Genomic DNA, 20,076 nt, shown 5'->3' on the forward strand with positions numbered 1-20,076 from the left:
TCACCCAAACTAACAATCCCTACATCCAGCTGTATCCATCCATCAACACATAACCAAAAGACCTTCGGAAATCGTGTACCTCAACCTTCGAAAAGCATCTGTTATACGAGTTATGACAATACTCCCGAACTCCCCAGTACTGGGTGACGTCGAGGTTATCTCACCAACAACTACATAAAAGAGATTTTCGATGTCGGCAAAACTCAGGTATTCCAGAACTGCAACGATAAAATTGTGACGACAACACCTCGGAGCTCAACTCCCCGGAACACTGCCACAACCCCTAAATGTCAGGAGGCACCAAGAACAATGTTCTCGTCACAAAACCATCGGAACGATTCCAAGATACCCGCATGATCCTAAAAAAATAGTGAAATTTGAGGAAGGAAAGTCAAAACATCTATGTCAGGAGACCTCACCAGAGCGACGAAGGGACTGAGGAGTAAAAAAAATCCTACTCTCTGATATATATAATCCTAACACTCAAAACATTTTTGTTCTAGACTCAACAACGCCAGCGATTCAAATCAAGCATGGGGCTCCTAAGTCGGGGATGGCTCTGATACCAACTTGTAACGCCCACGATGCGGCTATATCTCTCACGTGTCGAGGCACGATTTAGAGGCATAACTGCATTGTAGGTTTTGTCACAAGAAGGTTCATCTTCGCACAATCCCATGTAATGAACAAGAATGGGATAAAGAGAGTTGGCTTACAATCGCCACTTCACACAATACATAAATTAATCCATACATCATTCAAGATACACTCATAGACCGGCTACGGTCAAATTCAAATGAAAAGAAGATAACCCCAAATGCTAGATCCCTGATCGTCCCAACTGGGCTCCACTACTGATCATCAGGAAACGAAACATAGTAACGACTAAGGTCCTTGTCAAACTCCGACTTGAGCTCGATGGCGCCACTTGCACTGGTATCCTCGGCACCTGCATCTGTTTTGGTAGAATCTGTGAGTCACGGGGACTCAACAATCTCACACCCGCGAGATCAAGACTATTTAAGCTCATGGGTAGGAAGGGGTAAGGTGGTGGAGCTGCAGCAAGCACTAAGCATATATTGTGGCTAACATACGCAAGTGAGAGCGAGAAGAGAAGCAACGCATCAGTCGAGAAGCTAGAAGTGATTAAGAAGTGATCCTGAAACTACTTACATTCATACATAACCCGAACCGTGTTCACTTCCCGGACTCCGCCGAGAAGGGACCATCACGGCTACACACGCAGTTGATGCATTTTAATGAAGTCAAGTGGCAAGTCCTCTACAACCGGACATTAACAAATTCCCATCTGCCTCATAACCGTGGGCACGGCTTTCAAAAGATAATACCCTGCAGGGGTGTCCCAACTTAGCCCATCACAAGCTCTCACGGTCAATGAAGGATATACCTTCTCCAAGGAAGACCAGATCAGTCTCGGAATCCCGATTTACAAGACATTTCGACAATGGTAAAACAAGCCCAGCAAAGCCGCCCGAATGTGCCGACAAATCCCGATAGGAGCTGCACATATCTCGTTCTCAGGGCACACCGGATTGTCCACTTCCGATAGGCCAGCCCAGAGTTGCCCCTAGTGACCACCGGCGGCTGACAGGTTGGACCAACACTCAGAGGAGCACTGGGTCGGGGGTTTAAATAAAGATGACCCTCGGGCTCGCGAAAACCCAAGGGAAAAAGGCTTAGGTGGCAAATGGTAAAACCAAGGTTGGGCCTTGCTGGAGGAGTTTTATTCAAAGCAAACTGTCAAGGGGGTCCCATAATTCACCCAACCGCGTAAGGAACGCAAAATCAAGGAACATAACACCGGTATGACGGAAACTAGGGTGGCAAGGGTGGAACAAAACACCAGGCATAAGGCTGAGTCTTCCACCCTTTACCAAGTATATAGGTGCATTAATTAAACAAGAGATATTGTGATATCCCAAAATATCCGTGTTCCAACAAGGAACAAAACTTCATCTTCACCTGCAACTAGCAACGCTATAAGAGGGGCTCAGCAAAAGCGGTGACATAGCCAAACAACGGTTTGCTAGGACAGGATGGTTAGAGGCTTGGCATGGCAATATGGGAGGCATGAAAACAAGTGGTAGGTAGAGCAAACATAGCGATAGAGCGAACAACTAGCAAAGCGAAGATAGAAGTGATATCGAGGGTATGGTCATCTTGCCTGCAAAGTTCTCAGAGTTGTCGAAAGCTTGATCCTCGTTAGCGTACTCAACAGGTTCCTTGTTCACGTACTCGTCTCCCGGCTCTACCCAAAGCAAGAACACAAGCAATGGAACCACAATAAATCACGGTGCAATGCACAAGCAACATGATGCAATACATGGCATGATATGCGAGATGTGATATGCAATGCATATGCGTGCTCCAGAAGGAAAATGATGAACGAGGCATCAACTTGGCAAACCAAGTATTCCGCTGGAAAGATGAGATTATTTCGGTTGAAATTGATATAAAGATCACCAGAATCGGATGCACGGTTTGCAAATGGCAAGCAAAACAAGAATGACACAATTCTGCAATTAACAGCATGATAGCACTTAGAATACATCGAGAAACTATGCTACAACACCCCAACATATCAACAAAGCACATGGAAGTGATCTAAAAGAGATTCTTAACAAAAGATGAACATTGAGCTACGGCTAATTCGCAAATTAACAGGTTCAAACAAGCATGGCAAAAGTGCAAAAGATATCAGTTTCACAGACTTGGTGAAAATACTGAACATGGCAGAAACAGCATCAGGAAGCAATGTTTAGGGCAAGCAAACATCATGCTAAGGGAACATATCATAGAAACATAAGGAATGGCATGATACTACTAAATGTATAGAACAAAAGTCCCTTACTGACCATGAGCCAAAAAGGAACAGAAGATATGATGGCACCCATGTAAACATGGCAAGTTTTGTTAACTGATTCAGCAAACAGAGCATGGCATTAAAAGAATTATGAAGGCATCTTTGCGAGCTCGATTCACTCACCACAAGTCATTTCATGACAAGATAAGCATAGAAACAGCAAGAAGACATGTTTATGAAACTAAACATGGCAAGAACAAGTTCATAGTATGCAAGGATCAACTACAACAACCTTGGCAAAATTGAATAACATGTAAACAATCTGCCAGGAAACATTTTATAGCAAAAGTAGAGCAAGAAAATGAATGCCAGACTACTCCATAATTGCAAAGAGGGGCATGGATGGATAGAGCATAACCATATGTTAAAAACATCCTTAATGAAGTATCTCAAAATATGCATGGATCTCTCTGTAGCATCAAGTTTACATGGCATCAAAATAACAGCAGAACAGGGACTGAAATCAGCAACATCACGAAGCCTAGTTTGCATGCTTGTTCTAGTCACCACATAAATCACAAAAATACATGGCAAGCACCTATGTAAAGAAGACATGGCATAGTTCAAAACACATGTAGAGCTCATGCTCATAAGATGCACACATCAAATACAACTAAAATGACAACACATCAAGTTATGTTAACAGACAACAGTAAACATCATATAGCACTTTTGCGACGATGATTTGGCCATCAAGATTAGCTCAAACAGACATGGCACAATGGAACAAAATTAAGAGCATCTCATGATTAACAATGTGATATATCATATGCATGAAACGGAGCTACGATGACGGAGTTATGATGTGATGAACAGGGCAACATATTATGACAGGAAAAAGACAGTGGGATTTCGGGGTCAACCTAGGTCTTCTCAGATCTGGATCCAGGCACGTGGATCGAGGCGGGGCAGGAGCTGTTAGCCATAGAGGCGCGTCGGCCGGAGAAGGCGCCGGCGAGGTCGGCGGGGACGGGGCCGGCCAGAGGATGGCGGGGCGCGGCTCCCACGGCGGGGAGGCGACAGAGGACGACGGGGCGCGGCTCCCGCGGCGGGGGTGGCGGCGGCCGGCGGCGAGGCAGAGCCCGGCGGCGGGGAGGCGGCGGCTCCCGAGCGGCGCGAGCGCGCGGGGAGGCGCGGGAGACGCCGGCGGCTAGGCCCGCGGGGGCCGGGAGCGGGCCGAGCGGGCCGGCGGCGGTGGGCGGCAGAGCAGGCCACGTGTCGCGCTGTGGTTGGCCGCGGGCGGCGGCGGGATTCGTCCGGCGCGGACCGGACGTGTCCGGCGCGCGGAGGGAGCGCGGCTAGGGTTTCGGGATCCGGAATTTCGGAGGGGTGCACATATTTATAGGTAGAGGGAGCTAGGAGACTCCAAATGGGGTGTAGTTTTCACCCACACGATCGTGATCCGACGATGGAGAGCATGGAAGTGACTTAGATGGGTTATTGGGCTGTTTTGGAGGGGTGTTGGGCTGCAACCCAAGAGGCCTTGCGGATACCCGGTTAACCATTGGAGTATCAAACGACCTCCAAATGGCACGAAACTTGACAGGTGGTCTACCGGTGGTGTACCAAAGCCACTTGGCAAGCCTCGGTCCATTCCGAGAATGTTTAACACCCGCTCACGAAAAGAGACAAGAGGGGTGCGCCGGTGCATGTGGGAGTGTCGGATTGCAAAACGGACAACGGGGAAAATGCTCGGACGCATGAGACGAACACGTATGCAAATGAGATGCACATGATGACATGATATGAAATGCATGACATGAACAAAATGCAAAACGAAAGACAAAAACCCAACCACGGAGGGAATATCATAACACATAGCCGAAAATGGCAAGAGTTGGAGTTACAAATATGGAAAGTTACATCCGGGGTGTTACAAGAAATCATACCAAGGTTACAGAATGATTTTGTGCAATGTCTTGTCAGTTTCGAGTTGGTGTTCCCACCATCCTTCTTCAACATCATGACACACGTCCTAGTTCACCTTTGTGAAGAGATTAGTGTTTTGGGTCCTGTATTTCTACACAATATCTTCCCCTTTGAGAGGTTCATGGGAGTCTTGAAGAAATATGTTCATAACCGTGCTAGGCCAGAAGGAAGCATCTCGAAGGGCCATGAAAATGAGGAGGTCATTGAGTTTTGTATTGACTTTATTCCTGACCTTAAGCCGATTGGTGTTCCTGAATCGCGACATAAGGGCAGACTAGATGGAAAAGGCACGCTAGGAGGGAATCAAATAATATGTATGGACGGGCATTCTCTCACTGAAGCACACTACACAGTTTTACAGAATTCCGCCTTGGTGGCTCCGTATATGGAGGAACACAAGAATTTTCTACACTCCGAACACCCGGAGCAGTCTGACGACTGGATTACACGTGAACAAACGAGGACTTTTGCCGGTTGGTTGCAGACACGTGCCATGCATGATGGTGATATTGAAGATGACATGTACTTGTTGTCCCAGTTACCATCTTCGAATATAATGACTTTCAAAGGGTACGAGATAAATGGGAATACATTTTACACGATCGCCCAAAATAAGAAGAGCACCAACCAAAACAGTGGTGTTCGCTTTGATGCAACAACCAACACGGGAAAGGAAACATATTATGGTTACATAGAGGACATATGGGAACTTAACTATGGAGGTGGTTTGAAGGTCCCTTTGTTTCGGTGCAAATGGGTTAATATGACACGAGGCAGGGTAACGGAAGACCCGCAGTACGGAATGACAATAGTGGATCTCAACAATCTTGCGTATGAAGACGAACCATTCGTCCTAGCCAATGATGTGGCGCAGGTTTTCTATGTGAAAGACATGTCTACCAGGCCGAGAAAAAGAAAAGATAAGGAAGCGAATGGATCATACGATGAGCCAAAGCGCCACATAGTTCTTTCAGGGAAAAGAAACATCATGGGAGTGGATGACAAGACAGACATGTCCGAAGATTATGAAAAGTTTGATGAAATTGCTCCATTCACAGTGAATATTGATCCGAGCATCTAGTTAAATGATGAAGATTGTCCATGGTTACGGTGCAAAGGGACACACACGAAGAAAAAGTTTCACACCCAAAGATCCCACACTGGCATGTGATAGGCTTCACCGTCATCACTTTATTCTGTAGTGACTTTCCAGACTTATATATTTGGGAAGTGCCGCTTCAAACAAACCGGAGGGAATCTTTGTAATAGTTAGGGTACTTATGTGTTTTGGTATTTGAAACGCGAAGAAATTTTATGTGCAAAAACTGGATGCACTTCGTCTACAAATTAGTTCATCAAATAATTCAAATTTAAACTATTCAAATTTGAAAACTACTGGCACTAACAGAAAGTTTGTAATTTTTTGTAACTATAGAAAAAATATTCAAAAATAAATAAATGAAAATAAATAAAGTAGAAAAGAAAAGAAAAACTAATTTTTTGTTGAGACAAAAACTAAATAAAAAAATAAACTATTCAAATTTGAAAACTACTCGCACTAACAGAAAGTTCGTAATTTTTGAACCTAAAGAACAAATATTCAGAAATAAATAAATGAAAATAAATAAAGTAGAAAAGAAAAGAAAATTAAATTTTTGTTGAGACAAAAACTAAATAAAAAAAGCCCACCTACTGGGCCACAGCGGGCTGCATACGACTAGTAACCCAACCTGCAGTTGGGCCAGGATGCAGGCCCGCCGGGCCCAGTAGGCCCACAGAGCTAAGAGGCAGAGTTAGGCCCAGAAGCCTGCTATAGAGAGGAGTTCTATACAGCAGCCGCGCTGGGGCTTTTAAACAGGTGCGGGGCGCCCTCGGCTAGCGAGGTGGGACTAAACTTGCCCGTACCACACCTGCGCCAGCGCACCCCCTTTAGTACCGGGCCGTGGCTACAACCGGTGCTAAAGGGGGGCCTTTAGTACCGGTTGTAGCCACCACCCGGTACTAAAGGGGGTGCGCTTCCCGCTGCTTCGCCTGGCCAAAACAGACATTTAGTACCGGTTAGTGGCTACAACCGGTACTAAAGGTAGGTTCTATATAAGAAAACACTTCAAAAAAATTCGTCAGTTCTCCCTCTGCTTCTTCTCCTCTGCCCCATCGCCGCCGCCCCTCGTCGCCGCCCCCGTCCCGCGTCGTCGCCGCCCCATCCCGCACCGTCGCCGTCCATGTCCTCACCATCCCCGTCACGCTGTCGCCCCGTCCCGCACCATCGCCGTCCGGCCCCTCGCCTCGCCATCACCGTCGCCTTGGATCGACCTCGCCTCGCCGTCGCCGTCACCGTTGCCGTCGCCTCGACCTCGCCCGCGCGCACTGTTTGCTATAAAACTTCTACTATCTCAAAGAAGCTCGCTTCTATATTAGATGTAGTTCACTCGCTCAGTCCCCGTGGTCCACTCACTTGGTCAACGCACGTAAAAAAATTAGTAAGTAAGAAAAAAGGACAACAAAAACTCATGAGGTTCACTTTGGGTTGTGTTGCGTTTCACTTTCGGGAGTGTTGCGGTCCACTCTCGTTCAAAAAAAAGTTAAAAAAAGACAACAAAAACTTGTGCGAGAAAGTTTACGTCCGACAAAAAGAAATGATGCAGTGCACTTGACTGTCTGTTGCAGTGCGGTTTTCAGTTTGAAGCAGTGCGTTCTTCTGTCCGACGACGATTTTGGTGTCGCGAAAAAAATAGAATGTCCGCTTTTCGCTAATTTTAAAACTGCTCTTAAACCGTAAGAAATTAGAGAGTGTGTTGTAGATGAAGAAGTTCCATCTCGTCGATATCTTTCCAACGGCATATCATTTGAATCATTTCGACAAGCGGTTTGTAACAATTTCACGAAAAACGACCGCTGCCACTCGTCGTCCGCCGCACCATTTTCAAAATTAACTTAAACTCTTAAGGAATCTCAAAACCATTTCTACATATGAAAGTTGCGCCTTGTCCATAGTTTTCCAACGACGTATTACACGCCTTGTTTCGACAAACGATTCAAAAACTAGAGTGAAAACAGTATCAAAATTGCAAAAAAATTGAAAAAATGTAATTCCGCGATTTACTAAATTTGAAACTGCTCTTAAACTGTAAGGAATTAGAGAAAATAATAAACATGGAAAAGATGCGCCTCGACGATATCTTTCCAACAGCATATCATTTGCTTTATTCCGATGAGCGGTTTAGAAAAAATCACGAAAATACGCTCGCTGCCACTCGTCATCCGCCGCACCGTTTTTGAAACTGCACTTAAACCGCGATGAATCTCGAAAAGTGTTCAACGTGATGAAGTTGCACCTAATCCATAGCTTTTTAATGGTATATTATACACATCGTTCCGATAAATGATTAAAAAAACTAGAGCGAAAACAGTATCAAAAAACAACGCTTGCAGTTTTTTTGACACGAAGTTCAATTGCTTGAGTTGTACAGCACACTTGGTTCAAACAATGACGTGCACTTGCGTAGCGTGCAGTGCGGAAGTGTTATCAGAATAGTTATTCTTCTAATATTAGCAAAATAGACCGGCTGCTATATATATAAGACAAATATTTCCTACAAGCAGTGGTAGTTACCACCACTTGCGTTTTCTATGTTGTATGTAGTATCTGTCAAAACCGAGAGTATGTACGTATAGTATGTAGTATATATCAATGATTAGGTAGTATATATACTAATTTTTAGGTAGTATGTATCATATTTTGAGTATGCCTTTTTTACGTACAAATATGTACGTATTTCACAAATATAACAAAAACTATGGACTCATATGCAATTTTTTCATGTAACTTGCTTTGAAATATCTTAAATATAGTTTATGAACATATTTAAAATAATAAAATAGTATATATAGTACCACATGATAGTATATGAGATATGTGAGGTAACTATCACTGGATGGTAGGTTGGATTTTTTCATATATATATATATATATATATATATATATATATATATATATATACTAGGAAACATGCCCGTGCGTTGCAACGGGAGAAACTATTCACCCACATGACCATGTAATTTGTGAACGCAAGACACAATATTCTATCAATTAAGATGAAATCAGAAGAAAAAATGAGCAAAGCTAGAGGATTAACATACATCTCCAGTGACGAGATTAATTGTGCAAAGCAAAAAAAGGGGAGCAAGGTATCAACAGACTTAGCTTGATACCACATCAATTCACATGTTCAAAGTTTGATCCTCAAACGGACAAATCTTGAAAATATTTTGTGGTCTAATAAATATGAACCGAAGGAATCAAACATATAAAATAATTCTAAGCAATTAAGAAGCTACAATTGACACGTAATCGTGGTGCTCATAGCAGAATAAACATTTTCTTACACAAATTTTAGAACCAACGATATTAAATGGTTAACTTCTGGCTTCTGAGATGATGGAACTGGGTCTTCTCATATTGCTCAAGTACATCCTTACCTTCTGATCTAGGACCTGAAAGATGAAAAGAAGCAAAAAAGAAAGTCAAATTCGTGGTCACTGAAAATATTTACAATGTAAACCAAAAATATGGGCTTCCCACGACTACCTTATCAGAGAACTTGTATATATATTTGAAGGTGTGTCTAGAAGACAATTAATTAAGTCTAACTGGTGGATAGCGTTTCTATCAGAAAAGTGGTTTTTCCAAATGGAATGTAAATGCTGCATTTTGGAGGAAACGACATTCCAAACATGTTAAGGAACATGAATATAAGCAAAATCCTGGAAATTATTAAAGATGATTTTACTCTTCTTGGAAGCAAGATAAGTTCGTTCGGATGTAGTCGAATTCATTTATTGTCCAACAATATAGTGTTACTAACATGCTTACATTGTTAACTAAAATGCTAACTAAGTGGCAACTATTTCGTACATGTAGTTGTGTTTTCTGGAGCTAACTGATGACAAGGGAGCAACACGACAGAATGAGGGAGCAGGGAGTTTAGTTCATGATAAGCATTCAAAAAACAGTCTTTGATGTATATACGCAAGAGATTGAAATCTACTATGTTTAAACATGGTAATTCTAAAAGGAGTAAGAATTCTCCTTGAAACCAGAAACATATGGAGAAAATGAGAGCTACACAGATTTTCCATGGTCAACCATTGAGAGGTTTAACGCCTGAAAAAACTGCAGTACATCTACAGAAGATCTCCATTGATCACGGGGAGGCACAACCAACATACTGCTAAATGATAATATACACTAAATAAAAGTTAGAATATGATTTTGGTTTCACATCCATTTTGTAAAACAGCGGCTCCTGCCATCAAATGCTCATGGGGAGACTCTGACATGTGAATGTCCATTACTTTCTTCATTAATAGCTACATAAAAAGTGTAACAGATGAATAGGGGTAGGTTCTACAGCGAGACAAACCAACAGGAACATCTAGCCTACAACCATGTTAGTAACCAGAGAAATATAGCTACTGAAACATATTATTATTTTCAGTCAACTTACATGTATATGGTGCAGTTTTTTTCCCACCCCATCTTTACTAAAATGAAGCCAACAAAAAATAGAAATAAGTTCAGGTCTATGTGAATGAACACACAACCACACACATCAGGAAGCTACCTACATACTGACCAAAAGTACCAGCCGCATTTCCCTAGCTACTAAGCACTCATACACAGGATTTATCTCATCACTGATATGAAAATTTATGCTTCCAGTCAGTGATACTGCTTGACAGGGTCTTTGCTCGGCTCGAACCAATAAATGGAGGTGCCAAACTAAATGGGATTTAACATAAAAGTAAAACAATGTCGTACCTCAGAATCAGTGACCAAAGAACGTACCGGATGGAGATGGAGTAGCACCAATTCCCAAAAATCTACAAATCCACTGCTTTGATCTGAAGGTATTTTCTAATTTTTAGAAGTAGAAATCGCATGAAAAGTCACCTGAAAAGGAGTAGCATAGGAACTTATAGCAAAAGCTGAAGGCATGGCAATTCTGGGCAGCATTCATCGTGCTGTTGGAACAACATGTGAGTGCAAGCATGATATTGAAGGTGCTATGCCATTGCATCTATTTAATAAAATGTGCAAAGCTAATTAACCTTGAAAGATCCGCTTGTTGAGTGCATCCTCTACATATCTATACACGCAATTTATTCAGGTAAAAATCCATTTTCTTTAACACTGAAAGAATCATAAAAATTGATTGACTTAAATGTAATATCACAATAAAATGGATCTGACGAGAAAGAGGAAAGGAGGATCGATTTGCTTACCTGGCGAAGACGGACGATGAACCATGCGTCGGCACATTGACCATGGCCTTGTGTAGGCTGGCGACGCGGATCTGCGTTCCCACTCCCACGGACAGGTCAGAGCTCTCCCGTCGCATCACTGGTGGGGCTTACGTTATTGGCCTGCTCATAAGAGAGATTTCTTCAGTTCATAAAATAATTGGCTTCAATAGACAAAATAATCAATTTATCAATTATTTTATAAAGTTAATACCAACCAATCAGTACTGTTATCTCGGCGCTCCAACTTTTTGATCTGCTCCATGATGATATTCGTATAGAAGGCTTTAGATTGCAGCTTCTGTAGGCAGTAACGACACCAGTAATCACAAAAACAAGCAGGAGAGCACCGGTTGCGATTTCCAAAACAATAAGCCAAGTCAGTTGCTGCACTTTATCATGCTTATGCTCAGACGAGGGACAATCGAATCCCTTTAAATTAGCAGTTGTAGACCCACCTATAACACATGAGTACATTTCAGTCGATGGAAGTTTAAGATGATCTTAGGCCACTACAAAGTGCTAGTTATACAGTAACTAATAGTATAACATATTGGTGCTGCACGAGTTTCAACATAAGATTTTGCATAAGTATCAAAACTATCCTCTGTAGCTTATATGGGTAACTTGGTATAGGTTAGGAGTCGTCACGGATTGGAAGGAGGTCTACAATATTACCTTGCTCTGAAGTGGATATGAGTTTGACTCGCTCCCTTCCGATCCTCCCGAGGAGAGGCGCTCCTCACGCGCGAGACCAGTGCCCTCACACAGCTGCACCCCTGCCGCACCCTTCCTTGTTCCCCGTCCTTCTTCTGCTACCTCTCCTCCTCCCTGGATCCTCCTCCGTCTCTCTTTTCTATCAGAAAAATCGAAGCCCCGCCATGACCTTGGAGCTCGCCCTGCCAGCCATGGAGGCCTGCCTCCACCTGGAAGGACTTCGCACGGCCGTGCCGGATCCCTCCTTCTCCCGAGCCAGCCGGATCCCGCCGCCGCTGTTCTGCAACAAGCAGGCGCGTCGTCCCCAGCCGCTCGAGCCGTCGCGTTGACCTGATCCAGAAGCTGCGCTCGAGCGCCGCGGCGGGTGCGGCGAGCGGACAGAGGTGCGGCCGCGGCGGTGGGCAGGTTGAGGCCGGCCACGGCGGCGAGTGGTGCATCGGCGGCGGCGGGGGATTTGGTCGGCCAGGCGTGGAGGACTGGAGGGAGGCAGATGCGTACATGTATATTTTTCCAGCGAACAGTTTTTTCCTTTTGCAGATTATTTTGGATCGCGGGTTGAATACACAAAATCATAGACTTTCTCGAAAAAGTGACGCGACGGTGAAGCCGACGGAGTCGGACGGAATAGTCGGCGTGGTGGGCCACGTGATGATCACATGAATAGTATCATCTCAGATGTAGAAAATAATATAGGTGAAAAAAAACTAAAAACGTAAATTCACGAGAAGAAGCGTATTGTGACGGTGAACCCACGGAGTCAATCCGTGTTTTATTATTACTAGCACATATGCCCGTGCGTTGCAACGGAAAATAAAATAATATGCATTTATTTAAAGTTAGTGAGAATTATTTGTACAAGTAAAACTTTGTGTGCAAACGAAAAAGAAACATTTAACTTCTCAGTTTCGCCGTTGTTAAGGAAGCAATCCGCTATTTTTCCATGCATTGATTGAGGGCATTTAAGAGTTTTGTTATGTCATCGTACGCTAAACAAGGCCCATTAGTTAATCGATCTACTTTTCCTTTCAATCGACGGGATTTTAAGGTATGAAGTTTCTGAATATTCTAGCAAACATGAACAATATTTTAAATCCTGAACAGTTTTTTGAAAATTATGTACACTTTTGGAAAAACGCGAATAAAATATGTAGGGAACATCTTTTAAGATTCACAAACATTTTCTGAAAACATAATTTTTTAAAAAAGATGAACATTATTTGGATTTCTGAACATTACTTCAAAATCGGACATGTGCTGAAAATCATAAGATTTTTAGAAAATGTGTATCTTTTATACACGGACATTTTTTTGGAAAAATTGGAAACTTTGTGCAAGTTCTAATATTTTATGAAATAGCAACAAAATTTTGGATATTTTCTAAAATTTGTTTTTTCATTCGGAATATTTTTTTTAGAATTTTTAATTTGCAAAATAAAGGAGAAACTTACAGTGTGCAGGTTGGGCAGCTTCTTGTTCACCATCTTTTCGAGAGCAAGAGCCAAACTCCATTGCTAAAACCACAAGAGGCGCTCAAGTAAGAACACATCAAGTTTTCACAAGCTAGGTTCCACAAAATGAAAGCAGCAATCAGAGAAATATCTGAATTTAACAGCTTGCTACTTTGCCTAGATGATTAACCTGGCACAAATGACATACCATTTTGAACAACTGAATATGCATAAACAGACACCTCTTGTGCAAAACTCATCAATAAAAACACACACAAGCATAAAGAAACTTACCATACAGAGCATCACCTTTTTCGGAGTGGTCAAACTCCGTTAATGGAGTCGCAATGAACTGGAGTCTGACCCACATCCTTGTTTTTCCGATGAAAACACAACTACACAAGAATACACCAAGCATCACCCTACGGTTTCTAGCTAGCACACATGGTACAATGGTATTAATCTCTCATACAATCATGATAATCTGCATTGGATAGCAACAATAAATATAATCAGTGGCCGTACCAATAAACAGTAGAAATATCTAATAATTTCTCTCTTGAGCAGGAGACGAAAAGCATAACAGAAACATCACATAACTGATCCAAATCATATCACTCTGAACAAAATTGCCTCCAGTAGAGCAAAGAACAGCATACATATATATATTTACTAAAGCAAATATGGCGTGCGTTGCAACGGGAGAAGAAATTAGTCTGTATACAAATTTAGTGACGAATAGATCTGCAAAACACGTTCATAGTTCATACGAACTTTAGTCTTAACCAAGATCCATGGAAGCATGAGTAAAACATTTTGAGCACGGTACTCATGATACATGTCTAGTTAACTGTTCCGGTCATGTCAAGCATCTCATCAAGATCTTATAATGTTTGTAGTCATTCACTAACTAAAATCCTAATATTTTTCTTACCATCATAACGTATATTTTTTTCCAATCTGAGCCCTTGTTATCTGCCTCAACTTTTGTTATCTACCTCAACTTACTTGTATAAAGAACGACAAACATAATAAGCATACTTCGAAGAGCACCAAGTAGATAAAAATGCAATATTTAGGAGTAACCGACAACGAGCAGAGCAAGCTTAGAGCCCGACCAGCTATGTGAAGTGACTGCCTAGAACATTAAATACGCACACATGAAAGATGGAAGCCCTTAAATCCATGAATTGTGGTGCTAATGAACATACACTACTTAGAAGCAAGCATGGATAACACCATTCAGATCTTCTTGGTGTTTATTATTTTCCTCTATTTTCAGGATACAAAATCCATTTACTTGTTTATTAGGTGGCAGAATCATCAAGCAGTCTGGCAAATCTCTTCTAGGCCAAAATAAGGTTCTTGTGCCCTTCAAGAAAAATGCTTAGGGGTGTTGACTAAAGGGCCAAAAGTTGAGGACACAAAGACCATCTCCAGTTCCTTTTCAACCATCTGACACCATACATACTTGTGCTAACATCAAATTAAAATTTCCTACTGACTTGCAGATGATCACTCACGCTTCAACTGAATATTTTGGGATCCAAAAGTGTTGACTCACGAGTCACAATACAAAGACTATTTTGCATTGCTTTTTCAAGCATCCAACACAAGGTGTGTGCGACCTGTATATTAATTCACTATAACATACTGCCTAGTCCCAAGCTGAGTACACAGGAGAACATTAGGTAATATCTAGTGTAGCACATCACCACCTAAGAAACTACTCTAGATCATACAACCAACAGAATTGTTGTGCACACGATAGTTTCACACACTATTTTTGCACGATGCTCCCATCGATAGCTGCTGCCTGCAAAACATATGGGATGAACGGCTGTAGTTTTGTGTCGTCTAAAAATCTTGCGCAAACGGTCATCCATGTAGCACTGCTCTACAATCAATATTGTACTATGTAGCATAGGCAAAGGCAGCGTACCAGGGTCCAGATTGTGTCGTTCGCGTAAGGACTGGGTTAGCGACGGGCATCGGCGAACTGCACATGGTAGTGAGGAAGGAGAACGGGTTTGCCACGTCGACGCACCACGCTCGTGTTCCTCGTTGTGGGTGGCAGCCCTCGAAGTACACGAATCGGCGGCGGCTTGGAGGTCTTTCCATGGCCGTGCACGCGGAACTGCTTATGGTCGGCGAATCTCGGAGGGCAACAGCGGGATTAGGCGGGCTCACGGGATGCCCAGGGCGTGCTGCTGCTCCCTGCCTCTCCTCGCGGGCGAATCTCGGCTGAGTAGGCGCTCATGGTAGAGAAGAAAGAGGGGATCAGGATGGTGGCCACGCTGGTGGAGGAGATCGGGTGAGCCCCGGACAGTTTCAGGTTAAAGAAGGATTGGATCAGGAAATAGAAGGATTGGACTAAAGAACAGGAAAGAGATTGCCTTGGATCGAAGAAGAGGAAGGAGACCTGGTCTGTGGCGGCGGCGCATTGATCTGCGCTGGGAGACATCCTCCTGTATAGAGAGGAAGAAGGGGATCGATGGAAGAAGGAGACGATGCGCCAACAGATCGTCTTCTATTTTTTTGGGAGGGGGTGAAGGAAGGAAAACCCAGCCCAACTGAGGATACAACCGACGGCCCAACAGTCTTTAACGCACCGAACGCAATCGATATAGGACGCGGCACGAAGTGGAAAACGAGAGCAATTTTATATAGGACATCCCCAAATTATTAATACCATCTTGTTTATATTACGATTTTGTCTATACGAATCGTAAAAGCGTATTATGACATGAGAAAAAAGCGTATTGTGACGGTGAACCCACGAAGTCAATCCATGCTTTATTATTACTAGTAAATATGTCTGTGCGTTGCAACGGGAGACAAAAAATTATGGCTAACCAAATAAGTCTGACTCAATATCCTGATATATGAGCGTACTCTATTAACACAGTGGCTCACCATATTGTCATTTATTTATTTTCTCACCCTAGCCAATGATGGTCGCGATGTCCACGAGATCACAATGCATTCGACACGGTAAATCCCAAGGCTATGAGTTTGCCAGTGCATGTCACACTTGTCATTATGTTGCGCAAGGGAACGTTTAAAACTTTATAAGCAAATCTCATTGACCACGAACTACTCCCAACGCTAAGACATATAAAGACTTCCGAAAAACTAATCAAATCCTAGACATAAAATACTTTTGAATCAGTAAAGAATTTTACGAATTGACAAATTTTTTTTGAATTTTTTTATTTTCTCAACAAAATCATGAACATTAGTTTGTTTAATTTTTTTTAATGTATGAACCGGTTTTGAATTCATTAACATTTTTTCACTCAACAGACATTTTTTGAATATATGAACTTTTTTAAAAAATTGGGGAACAAAATTTAAAAAACAAATATTTATTTTTATTTTTGTGAACATTTTCTAAAATGTCATGGACAGTTTTTTTAAGTTCCCCAAATATGTTTTAAATACACGATCATTTTTTTAAAATCATGAACATGATTTTCATTCCCGACAATTTTTTCCAAATTGTGATTTTTTTTATAATTGTACGAACAGTTTTGCAAAACCACCAACATTTTTTGAATCTGCAAAAAAATTATGTTTTTCTAAATATCTTTTAATTCACATATATTTTGTAATTTCTCAAACATTTTTTTAAAACTCGCAAATTTTAGAATATTAAAATCCTGAATTAATTTAAATAAGAAAGAAAACAGAATGAGAAAAGAAAAGACAAAAAAGTAAAATAAAAAAACAGGGGAGTACAGCCCAGCACATGGGCCGGCCCATGAATGCATTCATGGATAGGACATGCGCGAGAAAAGAATGATAGAAATTGCAGAGGCTGGGGATCGAACCCTGGTCTCATCGCTAGAGGAGACCTCGACCTACCACTTTGCTACGGACCGATCTGTGATTTCTGCTTGTCGTGCCGCTCTAAAACAACGAAAAGGCGGCGATTTTTGGTCCGGAAAATTGAAATGTTTTCCCACTTACGGGTGGCATTGGTGGGTAATTTTTATTACCTTGGAGGGTAATTTTGATGATGGACGACCAGAAACGATAGCCGCTTTATTAGTAGGTAAAGATTATTATTATTATTATTATTATCTTTCCCTACTAATAAAGCACGGAGTGCTTCTAGTCGTACGTCGTCGTCACTTTTGCAAAAAAGCCCCTCTATTTTCAAGAATTCAACCCGCAGTCTCTGTTTAAGTGGATCGGGGAAAACGATTCGTTTTTGCACAAAACACCCTGTCGTTTGGATTATTCAACCCGCGGTCCGAGCAAATTTGGGTAAAGAAAAAAACACGACCAAAGGAGGAGAACGGGCTCGCCTCCTCTCCCTCTCGCTCAAGTCCTCGCCGCCGCCGCCACCACCCACGCCGGCAGCTTCCGGCGAGCTCCGACGCCGCGCAGCACGCCCCCCAACTCCCCAGAGTCCGCTCCTCCCTACCCTCCGGCCAGATTCTCCGCTCCCGGCCTCTACCGCCCGCTCGAAACGCCACCCCCATGGCTAGGGTTTCGGGCAGGGCTTCGCCGGCGCGTCTCCGGTGGCCCAGGTTCGTCCCTCCTTCCTTCTTGGCTGGGATCCACCACCCCTACACCTCACATTCTCTTCATGTCCTCTGCTGCAGATGCAGATGGAGCACGCCATGGGAATTCCCCATCCACCATGGTCGCCGCCATCAAGGGCTTCTTCACGGAGATGTGGAGGACGCCATGGACCTGCAGCTCCAAGGTTCTATCTTGTCCACATCCCCTCCCCTCCCCTTCCCGTCCCTTCCTCATCTCGTTTCCTTCCCTTCCCATGCAAGTCAACAGGGAGGAACCCTAGCCATAAGCACCTCCTCGGATGACGCCTCTGCTACACCAAGATAGGTAAAGCAACCCCCATCTACTCTCTGTCTCTCCCATTAGCACAAGTCCAGTTTTATTTTGAACAAAATTTTGCTACTACACAAACAAGTCCATTAACAGATCTATTTTTATTTAATTGATATCCTTCCAAACACAAACAGTGTATATATGATGTGCTATTTTCATTTTTGTGCTTTTATTCGTAAACACAAACTCTGCCCTGTTGATTTGGATAGCGCGTTGCTCCACTGGTCCGCTGTGCTTTCGTCCGTGCCAGTGAGGGAGAGAGTGAGCTTGCTGATTCTAACTGCAGCTCCAACACAAAAGCCTACATCAACTCTTGCGATTTGTCTAATACAAAATAGGAAATTTGTAGTTTGTTACATAATAATCAAAGTTACTTGATGTGCAGATTATAAATTTGATTACTAGGGGACTTGTACTACATGTCGAGTTATGGTTTCATGATAAGTGGAGCACGCACCAAATGTTTGATGAATTGCTTGAAGAAAATGCATGGAGTCCTTTCTTGCCTGCTTCAAGCCTTCAACCAGGTAAAATAAATCCTATTAGTTGTTCTCACCATACAATCTTGTGAAGCAATTTAGTGGACTTAGTACGTTATGATTATTATCTTTGTAAGTTTCCCAATAGATCTATTGGAGCTATGAACTCTGCAAGAGCCACTAAAATATATCTGTAGACTTATATAGAAATAGTTCATTTTTAATTGTTTGGTGATCATGGCTCGCATCCAATTTCATCCATAAATCACGAAAAAGGTACAATGCTGCACACCTGAAAGTCACCCAGCTACTCCCTGTAAGCCAAATCCCCTTTTGAAATTGAGCAGCTGATCCAATTAACTAGGAAACGTTGACACACGCTTGCGTCCAGTAGCTCGAGGTGCTGGTGCTAGGAGGGGATTACCATTAGAGCTGCAGCCAGTGGTGACTGGTGAGCACTCATAGTTTCAGGTTATTATTTCTTAGTTAATTTGTTCGAGATGGATGTGGCTGATTCAATTGGAAACAATTCTTGCAATCTGTAACCCAGTTTATGCCTCAAATAACACATAGATCTATTGATTGATTCCTGACATCAACGCATTGAATGGGCTTGGAAACGGAGAAGTGCCATGGTGTACCATGGGTTTCAGCATTTCGGAGATGCATAGTTCAGCAATGTTCTGTATTATTGGAGCAAGCTTTTCATCCATAAATTCTAAGGTCACTTACCTTCTCTTTCTTTTCATCTGAAATTTTATGTAATGCGCGACCCCTTTCTTCAAAGTTGTTTGCTAATGTATGCGCCCAATCTAAAATTAATTAGGCTAATGGTGAGTGTTTTAGTTTCCTAGATGGCGATGCTTCTGTTATTGGAATGATGTGCTTTCTATTTTCATGTCCGGACTTGGTTTCATCTTTGTTCACAAGGTGTATACCAATAAATCTTTAGATGTTTATACATTCACTGCCCACGCATATATATCTCACTCTGCTTTATGAAGTATCTCCATGAATACAGAGCTCCCGTGGAAGCTTGGACAAAAGTAAGAAGTAAACCGAAGGCCTGAGATTGCAAGAAGCAGCCTGCTTTGATTCAAATAACTTTGGCAGTCTGCCCATCTATTAGGAGAAATCTCTGCAAATTAATTTCTCCATTATGCAGCCATGCTGTTTGAGTAGTCAGAGTTTTCTTAGTCTCTTCAGACTGTAATACAGTTATTTTTAGTGGCCCAAAAACTGCTTGATTTTTCTTTTCGGTTCCTCCTTATTGCATAAGAAGTTACTGAATAATTGGCTCTTCTTCTTTCAACCTCCTTAGCTTACATGCCAGATCACACTCCAACCAATACACGATGGAACATCCAGTGAAGAAGAAAGTGATCAGTTGGTTAATGTGGAGCAACTCTTCATGTTCAGTTCCTTAATACAGTTTCTGCAGTGATCAGGGACC

General features: G+C 42.5%; 1 protein-coding gene across 17 annotated transcripts; it reads right to left on the reverse strand.

The window, feature by feature from the left end:
- Window positions 1–8,992: 8,992 nt before the first annotated feature.
- LOC123117635 (uncharacterized) lies at window positions 8,993–15,843 on the reverse strand. 17 transcript variants are annotated; one of them, XR_006457468.1, is made up of 7 exons: window positions 15,704–15,843; window positions 13,576–15,578; window positions 11,795–13,344; window positions 11,335–11,574; window positions 11,099–11,239; window positions 10,662–10,766; window positions 8,993–9,307 (listed from the first exon to the last, which is right to left on the reverse strand). XR_006457468.1 is itself a non-coding variant. In XM_044538352.1 (7 exons), the coding sequence occupies exons 1-5, from the start codon at window positions 15,400–15,402 to the stop codon at window positions 11,227–11,229; spliced, it is 600 nt and encodes a 199-aa protein (XP_044394287.1). In that variant the 5' UTR covers window positions 15,403–15,805; the 3' UTR covers window positions 8,993–9,307; window positions 10,662–10,766; window positions 11,099–11,226. The 17 variants fall into 17 exon arrangements, 2 of the variants coding, with proteins under 2 accessions (XP_044394287.1, XP_044394295.1); XR_006457477.1 differs by having other exon boundaries at window positions 13,576–13,765; window positions 15,704–15,835; XR_006457480.1 differs by adding an exon at window positions 10,925–11,006 and having other exon boundaries at window positions 11,335–11,417; window positions 13,576–15,806.
- Between the last annotated feature and the right edge of the window lie 4,233 nt (window positions 15,844–20,076).

Source organism: Triticum aestivum, chromosome 1B (genome assembly GCF_018294505.1).
Source record: "Triticum aestivum cultivar Chinese Spring chromosome 1B, IWGSC CS RefSeq v2.1, whole genome shotgun sequence".
NCBI lineage: Eukaryota > Viridiplantae > Streptophyta > Magnoliopsida > Poales > Poaceae > Triticum > Triticum aestivum.